Genomic DNA, 12776 nt, shown 5'->3' with positions numbered 1-12776 from the left:
ATGACATGTCAGGGCAGTGAAAACCACAGACTGAGAAGCATCCTTCATTCCAAGTTCAAACCCCAGTGGGGACCCCCCCCCTGCCCCCCACTGAAGACCCCCCCCCCCCCCCCCCTTCAGACAACCCATAAATAAATACACATCATGATCAGTGGTGGGAAAAGTACTCAAATTATTTTACTCATTAAGTAAAAGTATCAATACTGCAATTTAGACTAAAGTGTGACTCAAGGTACAAGTATACAAAAGTATCGTCATCACAATAGGAAAGTCATCATAGCAGAATTTCCAGTTAACATTTTGTGTAACATTTGTAAAAATCAACGAGTCACACCACAACACCGACACGCTGTGAGCTTGTAGAATGGAAATTTCCAATAGCTAAAGTTTAAATGGTGCTGAAGTGGTTAATGTATAAACCTTCGTAAAAAAAGTAAAAAAGAAAAAAAAAAGTAACTAAAGTTTTCCAAGATTTGTAGTGGAGTAAAACCGAGAGTCTTTGCATGCATTAACTGCTGGCAAACACTGCACATGTTTGCCAAACATTGTTGCCAGCAGTTAATGCATGCAAAGACTCTGGTTGAGCGTGCAACTTAATGTTTATTTTTGCAATAAATGTTCCAGCGGGTCTTGAGAAAATGTGTTAATACAGCAGCACAATCATTTTAACCACTGTATCCATGTGTTATACGTTGGCTGTTAAAAAAAATATAGCATTTTAGAAAAATCTTGAAAGTGTTTGGAAAATATTGAATGATTTGTATTTATTTTTATGTATATGTATTTAATACACAAATCATATGCTTCTGGGGGTGCCAGCCAGGCACAAAACGTTTTCAGACGTGGCCAAATACCACACATACTGTATACTGTAAATATGTTGGTCCTTGACATGAAAACCACTGTTGGTAGTATGGACCTTTAAACCACTTGGCTATAAGAACCGCTCCTTTATGATGAATTCCTGTTCTGTTCTTTAACTACATAGAAGTGTCTATTTGTTTGTCTCTAAATGTTTTGATGAATTGAACAATGTGGACCCTGTTGTAAACAAGTGTAAGGCTTAATTGGGTCGTCCACTCACAGTTAACAGTCTTTGTATTGAGTTTGTGCTTGAAATGTACTGTAATTCTGCAAACTGTTAATACATATTTCAATCAATCAATCAATCCTTCTCTGGTAGTATGGACCGTAACCACTTGGCTATCACAACCAGCACCGCTCCTACTCTGGTAGTATGGACCTTTAAACCACTTGGCTATCACAACCAGCACCGCTCCTTCTCTGGTAGTATGGACCTTTAAACCACTTGGCTATCAGAACCAGCACCGCTCCTTCTCTGGTAGTATGGACCTTTAAACCACTTGGCTATCAGAACCAGCACCGCTCCTTCTCTGGTAGTATGGACCTTTAAACCACTTGGCTATCAGAACCAGCACCGCTCCTTCTCTGGTAGTATGGACCTTTAAACCACTTGGCTATCAGAACCAGCACCGCTCCTTCTCTGGTAGTATGGACCTTTAAACCACTTGGCTATCAGAACCAGCACCGCTCCTTCTCTGGTAGTATGGACCTTTAAACCACTTGGCTATCAGAACCAGCACCGCTCCTTCTCTGGTAGTATGGACCGTAACCACTTGGCTATAAGAACCAGCACTGCTCCTTCTCTGGTAGTATGGACCTTTAAACCACTTGGCTATAAGAACCAGCACCGCTCCTTCTCTCCTCTGTGTTTTGAGTCATGAGTTAGTGGGTCTGGAGTCTCTGGACGCCACTTTCTTCCAGAAGAAATGGGTCTGGACTGGGTCTGTCAGCAACCACACCGCTTCCTACGTAGCTCCTTTCAGCGCGCACGCACACACACACTGATTTAACAGAAATTATAGTTTTGTCGGTTGGTTTGCAGTAAAACAGAAATGTTGTACTGTACATTGTGATGTAACTGTAGGTAACTGTAGTCTGAGGAGTGTAACTTGTGGAGGTTTCTAACCTTGTTTAACATGAAGACAACGATTATTTGAAAACAGTCTCTTTCTAGGAGTCTGATAACAGCCAGTTTATTATCTAAATCCCACTGAATATTTAACCACTTAAACTCTATATAGACTTCGTTGACTGGGGTCCACCAGGTGTCTGTACTTCACCAAAAATAGCTTTTACAACCAATGTCAAGTGGGTACATATGAATATAATAGACACTAAGATAAGAGGTGCTCAAAATAAAAAGTTGGAAATTAAACTAGGCTGTGTTTAAAAGCTAGGTCGAAATGCCCTAGTACAGATTCCCCCTGGATTTATAACATGACATGCCCAGTGTAATAAAGGCTGCTGGGGTTATTAATGTGGTTCAAACCATTTCATCCTTACTCCAGTGCAAGTATTCTGAGTGACATGACATTTGATATGATCCATTTGTGGTTATATTAGATAGATAAGACCTTTATTGACCCTGCAGGTGAAATGAAGTCACTGTGGGGCTGCTGGGGAAGCAGAGAAGTTGTTTTTATTAACTGAGTATTGATAACAGTACCTGCAGTACAGTCCCTAACATTATGCTAAAAGGATAACACAAAAAGCCCTGGGTATACTTGTTTGTTTCCATTGTACTCAATTCATCAGTACTACATGTGTAAGTACAGTAATGTGGCCTACAGAAGATACAGAGTAAAATAAGTATACTGTACAAAAAAAAGCATTGAGGAGGTTGAGCTGATCACACGTACGTATGTGTGACGGGTCAACCCACAGTGTCTGTATGTTATTATTGTCTCTATGGTGTTGTGTTGGGTGTTGTGCATTCCAGTCAGTACAGTAAAGGTCACTCTGTACTGTATGTTATGTTATTGTCTCTATGGTGTTGTGCGTACCAGTCATGTACAGTAAACGTCACTCTGTACTGTATGTTATGTTATTGTCTCAATGGTGTTGTGCGTACCAGTCAGTGTACAGTATGTTATGTTATTGTCTCTATGGTGTTGTGCGTACCAGTCAGTGTACAGTATGTTATTGTCTCTATGGTGTTGTGCGTACCAGTAAGCCCATACAGTACGGAGGGGCTTCCCCGTGGCAGTGCACTGTGCTGGGCTACAGTGTGTTGTTGACATGTGGGGGCGAGCAGAGCAGCAGCACACCTTTGGCCACAGTTGTGTTTGATTTATGGAGCCTTCCAGACCCTCCAGATGTGGATCTGTCGGCGCTGGCAGGCTGAAGGCAGGCAGACGCCTGCCTGCCTTCAGCCTGCCTGGCTCTATCAAAGGGAGGAGCTGAACCAATGCAAGAAGGCAGGCAGGCAGGCAGGCAGGCAAGGCAGGCAAGGCAGGCAGACAGGCAGGCAGGCAGGCAAGGCAGACAGGCAGACAGGCAGGCAGGCAGGCAGACAGGCAGGCAGGCAGGCAGGCAGGCAGACAGGCAGGCAGGCAGGCAGACAGGCCAGGCACTGTATAACACCAGGGGAGACCCACGGCGTCCGCGCACATCAATAGCCCGGCGTGGACGGCACTTTAAAGGCATGTCAACTCTTAAAACCTGGGGCTGGACTTTCATGTGCGGCAGAATTTATAGCTTCCACTGTCTGCTGATGGTCTCCATGGTGCCGTTCGTTACCGTGTCCTGCTGACTGACTGACCGACCGGCCGACCCACTGGCTGGCTGGCTGGCCGACCGGCTGGCTGGCTGCTGCTCTCTCTCTCCCAGTGATTCTCAGACTTCTCCATGTCAAAAACAAACCCTGAATTTATGTATTTGGCTGCAGAAAATATTTTATACACAAGGGAGGGACTCCGATACAAGATTAGGTTAAACTGATGATACTATATATTAACCCCCCCAACCCCCTCCCCCACCCCCCATCTTCTGTTCTATGCAGGTGTGGTTCCAGAACCGGCGAGCCAAATGGAGGAAGCGAGAGCGTTTTGGACAGATGCAACAGGTCCGAACGCACTTCTCTACGGCCTACGAACTGCCCCTCCTCACCAGACCGGAGAACTATGCACAGGTATGTATTGGTCTGACTGTACTGTACTGTACTGTACTGTACTGTACGGCCACACAAACCAGAGCTTTTACCAGAGAGATGTAGAAATGCTCAAGGGTATTCACCAATGATGAAAAGAGACAGATACCACTATATGACGGCAGAAAAAAACTATGTACAATGTATTGTGATTAATTGGAAATCCAAGTAACTACCTACAATGTTTTGTCCGGGTCGGGTCTGGATTAAGTTTATATTATCTTTGGGGGTGAAGGGTTGGAATAATGCGGGTAGCAGAAAGATCAAATGGTGAATAAAAAAACGTAGTAAAAAAATAACTAAGCATGTGTCCCAGAGAGACTGAGGTCCATATTGTCTCTGTCGGGTGGAAACCGATGTCCAAAACTGTTACTTTTCAGGATTCTAAATTCTAAAGGATCAAAAGTAGCAGATGGACATACTTTTGATGCTTTTCTGTGACGCTGTAGTATGTATGATCAAGCAGGGTGTTCATTTACGAAGAAAAATAAAAAGGTTAAAATATGGCAGATAAGAGGTTCCCGTCCTGGTACAGGCTGTGACGTGGGCTCTTCTCTCTCTCCCCCCTCAGATCCAGAACCCGTCGTGGATCGGCGGCAGCAGCCAGTCTCCGGTGCCGGGCTGCGTGGTCCCGTGCGACTCCGTGGCCTCCTGCATGCCCCCCCACCACCCCCACGGCCCCGTGGGCGTGGGGGTCTCCGACTTCCTGGGCGTGCCCAGCCCCGGGAGCGTGGGGCACATGGGGCAGGGGGGCCACATGGGCAGCCTCTTCGGGGGCCCCGGGATGGGCGGAGGGGGCATCAACGGGTACGACCTGAACGTCGACCCGGACCGCAAGTCCTCCAGCATCGCCGCGCTGCGCATGAAGGCCAAGGAGCACAGCGCCGCCATCTCCTGGGCCACATGATGGGAGGAGCGCTAAGTCTCTCCTGACCAGACCAGACCGGGCCACTTCCACGCCATGTTCAAAATGCATTTTTTCATCGTGCGGGTTTCTGTCTGTGCAAATCGCTGAAAATGCCAAACAAACTAACAAACAGCGGATGTCCGTCCGCCTCCTCCTACCCACACTTCCGTTGTTTCGTCATTGCAGTCGTGGTAAATGTGTCCTACTGTAAAATGATCCAATTAGTCCGTCCTCACGCATTACACAGCTTTGCTGCTTAGCAGGAAATGGAAATTCAATAACATATTTAAGTATTATTTTCGTGAATGGAAATGACAAACATCTTCCGTTTCGCGGCTTCCAGTGGAGGAGCATATTGATTGCATTTGAAGATTGTGGAACAGTTTGTCTGGCTTGAGAGACTACGGCACCCCCCATCGTCATGTCCCCCACTCCCCCCCCGCCCCCCCCTCTTACCCCCTCCTCTGGAACTGGGGAGGGACTCTATTGGCTGACGGCACTAACGATAACGACGGCGGAATGGACCAGGAGAGACTGTACAGTGATGACAAGAAGGTCATTACAGCGAGACAAGAGGCCACCGCAAACCACCACGACGCACCCTGACCGACCGTGACACTGAGCAGACGCTGAAGTGTGGGTGACAGAGATGTTACGCAGATGGAGATGATGTCTGTCAACACTGACTCCACCGTGGATGAGACAAAACTCATCCACGACTCCACCGTGGATGAGACTAACTCATCTAGCTTAATATTTATGGTCATCAGCAGTAATGATGATAACAATAATAGTAATACAATAGTACTAATGCCTTGAACTTCACTTATTCTCATGCCAGGCTACACCACCATCATGCCACAATTTAACCGGTTAAGACCTGATCCGAATTCCTTCTGAATCACACGTTCAAGATTTTCCCAAAAATGTTCAAAAATAGCAGATGTACAAGCTCGCTGTATATCTGCTCATTTTGAATAGCCAACTCTAAAACTAAATAAAAATCACACTCGTGTGAAGTGAGGTGAGCTCTTATCATCATACATCATCACATTCCGTCTCTCAGCCAATCAAATCATCACAAATGTGGTAAGGCTGGGCATGCCCAAATCCTTGTCCAACTCAGCACGAAATGACAAAACGATGTAAACATCACTTTTGCTGTGGTCTGCGGCGGGCCGGGCGGTTCTGTCCTGTGGCTATAATTTCCAGGTCTGTAAGAGAGTGTCTGGACACAGAGGTGAACAGAGACAGACAGACCGGACAGACATGGTACGTGTCAGTGTAGTCGAGGACGACGGCGGGACGGGGCGTAGCGCGGCGTTGGGATTGGCAGTAATTGCAAATGAACGTGTCACTTCCTCCCCCCTGGGCCAGCCTCGCTCCACAGGTTCTCCTGCTAGGGTTACAGGAAACGCCTCTGGTCTCCACGACGACGGGTCGACCCCGGCTAGCTGCCCGTCAGTCAGGCACTAACTTTGATCAGCGGCCGACAGCCGTAGACACGCCGAATTAACGTCAAGCAGTTAGCGCTGTCGTCCACGCTCCGCGCTAATGCAAGCTCTAAAAGCAATGATTCTCAAACCGTTTCGATTTCAAAGACCACCCCCAGTTGGACATGCATTAGTCCATGGACCCCCGTTTGATGCGCTGCTTTGGGGGGTTTTCTCTGGGACACCAGTTTGCACTGTAAAATCCTCAGTGTTTTTGTTTTTACTTTGAGAGTGACAGACGTCTCAACGGTCCCATAACACATACATAATGCAGTGGTTCTTAAACATCCAAATTGATTTGGCCACTTATTTTTGAGGGGCGCGAGCCCCTCCTATATACGCAGGTTTAATGTTTGTCTTTAGTTCAATGTTTGTTTTAAAAACAACATTGACAATAAAGAGAAAATGTACACCATCTTGTCCCTAACACAAACATTAAATGCCATTAACAATAAAGAGAATTTAATGTTTGTTTTGACACAGTTTGTTTTATATCACCATTACATCACCTATAGCAACATGAGTTAGACTTTAATATATTAGCGCCCCTGATCACTTCACACGGGTGTGATTTTTATGTTATAATAACCAACTTAGCTGGGGACGAAACCGGGGTCCCCCGAACCCCCCACTGAGAACCAGCACTCTGAAGCAACGCGGCACTGCTATAAGCAACTGCTGGTTGGATGTGGACACAGTTGGGACTGTCGAATGCTCTAAAGACAAACCTCTACCATGCTGGAGAATGCCTGGCCAAATCAGTAAGCCCTTAATGAGACCAGGCAGCATTTAGGAATGTTTAGGTAGACATTACAGCTGGACTCTGCAGTAATGCACCGACCAGCGTCCAGTGATTGCAGGGTGGGGTGGGTCTCCGACCGTTACCCCCCCCCCCCCCGGGACAGACTTGTCACCAGAGCAGGGAGCCAGGCTTTGTTAATGACTTAAACCCTCTAGACTTAACGTAAACTGGACCTGAGCTTTGCTCTGTACTTGGACCGCTTTTTTCTGTCTATACACAAAGTCTCTTCACCAAAAATAGCACATCTCCCATCACCTCCTAGCGCGCACACACACACACACACACACACACACACACACACACGCGTGAAGGCAGGAGAGTCTGATTGTCCTAGCAGAGCTGTGATCATGACAACACAGGTCGTCTGTGAGGGTTCGGGTGGTTCTTCACGTTCTACTTAATAATGCAGACATCCTGGGGAGGAACAAAGAGCCTCCAGGGTTTATAAATTCCCAACAGAAGTAGAGTTGTGACAGCAGAGCGATACAGCGAAGGGGAAGCACTGATTCCAACCACAGCAATAATCCATCCAACCAAACCGATCAAAGCCTCGTGGCTTTGATCATTATTCCAGCTTGATGATACGATAATGATCACTTTGACAAAACTGCTCCTTCGGTCGAGCTCCGCTATCTCTCTCACAAAGTCTACACTGAATGGAGAAAGGAGACGTAGAGACTTCTAAAACATCGAGCCGCAATCCCGTAACAAGAAGCAGCCTGGCTTAAATGGAAGCGTTGTTTTGGAAAACATTGGATCATAGAGGAACAAAAAAACTAAAACAAGAAGTGGCAATGCTGCAAATGCAAATAATAAATAGTTTAACTAACTTTGTGTTGTGTTAAGGAAGTGTTAAGGGCAACATTTTAAGCCTGAAATCCGAGCTGCCAAGAACATGGTTGGTCTGCATGTGTACGCAATTACGCATGTCCCCATGTGTACGCGTGTCTCCATGTGTACGCGTGTCTCCATGTGTACGCGTGTCTCCATGTGTACGCGTGTCCCCATGTGTACGCGTGTCCCCATGTGTACGCGTGTCCCCATGTGTACGCGTGTCTCCATGTGTACGCGTGTCTCCATGTGTACGCGTGTCCCCATGTGTACGCGTGTCCCCATGTGTACGCGTGTCTCCATGTGTACGCGTGTCCCCATGCATGAATCATGATGTAGAACAGTCAGAGCTTACGCCACACGGCTACAGTATGGTACTGTACGTGATGGTCACTAATCAGAAACGTTCTGTATACAAGCGACTAATGCAACTAATTCTAAAATGAAGTTAGACAGTACAGTGTAGATCGGTGGTTCTCAACCTGTGGGTCAGGAAGACAAATGGGGGGTTCCCGGGTTGCCAGATCAACATCATTTTGAGGGGGTTGCCAGTTCCACGTCATTTTGAGGGGGTTGCCAGATCCACGTCATTTTGAGGGGGTTGCCATATGACAGTGAAGTGACAATTCAAGGACTTTTAAGATCTTTTTAATACCGAAAGAAAGAAATAATTAAAATTGTCGAATATTATGAAAATATCCGATCTACAAGCTCTCAGCACATCACAACGGGAGGCATTGAGAGCTTGTACATCAGCTATTATCACAATATCTATCTGTGGGAAGTTGAAACTGAATCGAACTAAAATGAATGCCTCAACTCCTACAATTCCAAGTGCTTGTCAGGGTGGAGGGGTGGGGGGGTTCAAATAATGATTATTTTGGGCGGTCCCGAGTTCAAATACGATTATTTGGAGGAGGAGGGGTCCCCAATTCAAATATTATATATGATTATGTTGGGGGGTCCCCAGCATTCATTCAAGTGAACTAACATGATGTGAGTCGTGCAGACTTGCTGGTAAAATAAAGTATTTTTCTTACTGCTGGTCCATTCCTCTGCAGCTCTCCATGTTGATATACTACTGAAATATAAAGTCATGGACATCCATGCTTATCGATAAGAAGATCACATTGTGTGAATTGTGAGCAGTGTGATGATAACTGCTCTTATGCTTGTACATTTGTTTTTTTGGCTTGTTATTTGTTGAATAATTGGACTCCCAGAGCTAAACCAATACCTTTGAAATGTACTATGTGTGTGTGTGTGTGTTTTTCTTTTTTTTTATTATTAAGTATTACAATAATAATAATATTGGCAAGAAAATGTAAAATAACGTTCTTTGTTCGTCAGGAGTTTTGCTCTCAGTTTTGCTTCCTAATGGCTTTAAGCAGCTTTTTGTATACTACTACAAGTCGTGTATTTTTTAACCCCAGATTGTGACTTTATATTATGATGATGTTGTGCCATTGCAATAAGTTATTGCACTTACTATGTTGGAGAGGGCTGGTATGTGACATTATGGGGACAAAACTGTCTCTGTTAAAGGCCACTTTAGCCTGGTCTAGACCAGTGGTTCCCAAAGTGGGGTCCGGGGACCCCCAGGGGTACTTGAGGGAGTCCCAGGGGGCCCCAGTTAAATGTTAGTTTGTAAACAAATGGATCTGTAACTCTGAGTGTACAAATGGAACCAAATGGACCTGCACTCTCAGAGTTAAATTAACATTGATTGTACAATATAAATTGGGGGTCCCAGAGATGCTATTACATGGGAGTTTGTAGACTAATGCATGTCAAACTGGGGGTCCTTGAAATTAAACGGGTTGAGAATCACTGCTAGAGCCGTAACAATTTTCTCAGATTATTCCCTGGTATGTCTTTTCAAATGGGGGTCCGTGGGCTAAAATAAATGTCAATTTGGGGGTCCTTGACATGAACAAGTTAGGGAACCGATGGTTTAGACTACACGTCATTATGATTGTTTGTAAAAATGGATATTTTTCTAAACAATTCTGTTTGGGGAAAAAAACAAGACAAAATCAGATTTTTGCCCAATTTAGGGACACCATAAAGTGGATAAAATCAGTGGTTCTCAAACTTCTTTAATTTAAATTTTGGGTCCACTCGGTTCCATTTGTACACTGACAGTTATGGCGTTCCAAATGGACCCCCAAAGCACTGATAGTACACAAATGGAACCAACATGGGACCATTACAGGGCTGTAACTCTGAGAGTATATACACATGTGTACACTTACAGACCTGCAAGGGTCCATTTGGAACGCTATTAGGACCCCACTCTGAGAACCTCTGGGTCAAAGCAGAGAGAGTGGTGTGGTTGGAGATCAGTCCGAGTCCAGCATCCCTGAGATCCACTCCAGGTGTTTATTTGTACAGAAGCAACTTGTTGTTGATGTTTGTGATGTAATTATGTAATAAATGGATTCCGAGTTGAACAACGTGAGATGGTTATTTGACACTATATAGCTCTTCTTCTTGAAAATGCACAGATTTGGGTTTGTGACGATACTAGTGAGTGATGAGTTAAATAAGTCAATATCATTGCTGTAGGGCAGAATTAAACCTCTTACTGTATAATATCGCCATATTTTAATCATCATTGTTTTTCGTAAATGAATGAAAACTACTCATACAGTACTACAGCGTCACACCAAAGCATCAAAAGTAGCAGATCTACAAGCTCGAAACGCGGCGCGAAGCGGCACGCTTTGAGCTTGTAGATCTGCTACTTTTGCTATTTGAAACCAGAAACTATAATATTATGACATGTAAAGGTTTTTCAAACATGCATTAGTTAGTTTCAAGATTTCAATTTGATGTAACCAATAGCAGACAAAAACTAAATAGAACATTTCCAACAGTACCCAAAGGGGGGGAAAGAGACATGGTCCAATGGCCTGTACAATACATGAGCAGAGAGACATATGGTCCAATGACCTGTACAATACATGACCAGAGAGACATATGGTCCAATGACCTGTACAATACATGACCAGAGAGACATATGGTCCAATGACCTGTACAATACATGACCAGAGAGACATATGGTCCAATGACCTGTACAATATATGACCAGAGAGACATATGGTCCAATGGCCTGTACAATACATGACCAGAGAGACATATGGTCCAATGACCTGTACATGACTAGAGAGACATGGTCCAATGACCTGTACAATACATGACCAGAGAGACATATGGTCCAATGACCTGTACAATACATGACCAGAGAGACATGGTCCAATGACCTGTACAATACATGACCAGAGAGACATATGGTCCAATGACCTGTACAATACATGACCAGAGAGACATGGTCCAATGACCTGTACAATACATGACCAGAGAGACATGGTCCAATGACCTGTACAATACATGACCAGAGAGACATGGTCCAATGACCTGTACAATACATGACCAGAGAGACATATGGTCCAATGACCTGTACAATACATGAGCAGAGAGACATATGGTCCAATGGCCTGTACAATACATGACCAGAGAGACATATGGTCCAATGACCTGTACAATACATGACCAGAGAGACATATGGTCCAATGACCTGTACAATACATAAGCAGAGAGACATATGGTCCAATGACCGGTACAGTACATGAGCAGAGAGACATATGGTCCAATGACCGGTACAGTACATGAGCAGAGAGACATATGGTCCAATGACCTGTACATGAGCAGAGAGACATATGGTCCAATGACCTGTACAATACATGAGCAGAGAGACATATGGTCCAATGACCTGTACAATACATGACCAGAGAGACATATGGTCCAATGACCTGTACAATACATGACCAGAGAGACATATTATGGTCCAATGACCTGTACAATACATGACCAGAGAGACATATTATGGTCCAATGACCTGTACAATACATGACCAGAGAGACATGGTCCAATGACCTGTACATGAGCAGAGAGACATATGGTCCAATGACCTGTACAATACATGACCAGAGAGACATATGGTCCAATGGCCTGTACAATACATGAGCAGAGAGACATATGGTCCAATGACCTGTACAATACATGACCAGAGAGACATATGGTCCAATGGCCTGTACAATACATGACCAGAGAGACATATGGTCCAATGACCTGTACAATACATGACCAGAGAGACATATGGTCCAATGACCTGTACAATACATGACCAGAGAGACATATGGTCCAATGACCTGTACAATACATGACCAGAGAGACATATGGTCCAATGACCTGTACAATACATGACCAGAGAGACATATGGTCCAATGACCTGTACAATACATGAACAGAGAGACATATGGTCCATTGACCTGTACAATACATGACCAGAGAGACATATGGTCCAATGACCTGTACAATACATGACCAGAGAGACATATGGTCCAATGACCTGTACAATACATGACCAGAGAGACATATGGTCCAATGACCTGTACAATACATGACCAGAGAGACATATGGTCCAATGGCCTGTACAATACATGACCAGAGAGACATATGGTCCAATGGCCTGTACAATACATGACCAGAGAGACATGATCTGTACAATACACCAGTAAGACGCGCAAACGTGGGAAGCGAACGCAGCACGTACATATTTGGGTTTTGGACGTATAGCTGCTTTGGGGACTCCTTATATGGTTATGGCTGAGTCATGGTGACGTATTGATGCAACACACTCCATATTTGGACGTAGCTCCATATATG

The 12776-nt window shown here is 44.8% G+C and overlaps 1 protein-coding gene across 1 annotated transcript in view; it reads left to right on the top strand.

Annotated features, from left to right (window-relative positions):
- Positions 1 to 10486, top strand: part of LOC308314404 (homeobox protein aristaless-like 4) — a 60189-nt gene extending 49703 nt beyond the window's left edge. The window contains exons 3-4 of the mRNA XM_080762031.1: positions 3866 to 3994; positions 4584 to 10486. Of these exons, the coding sequence (XP_080618157.1) occupies positions 3866 to 3994; positions 4584 to 4919 (465 nt within the window). The 3' untranslated portion in view covers positions 4920 to 10486. The remainder of the gene's footprint in view (positions 1 to 3865; positions 3995 to 4583) is intronic.
- The last annotated feature ends 2290 nt before the right edge of the window (positions 10487 to 12776 follow it).

This window comes from Protomyctophum bolini, assembly GCF_963924005.1.
Source record: "Protomyctophum bolini genome assembly, chromosome: 4".
Classification (NCBI taxonomy): domain Eukaryota; kingdom Metazoa; phylum Chordata; class Actinopteri; order Myctophiformes; family Myctophidae; genus Protomyctophum; species Protomyctophum bolini.
Note: the sequence above shows the minus strand (reverse complement) of the source record. Positions and strands in the feature narration are given on the sequence as shown.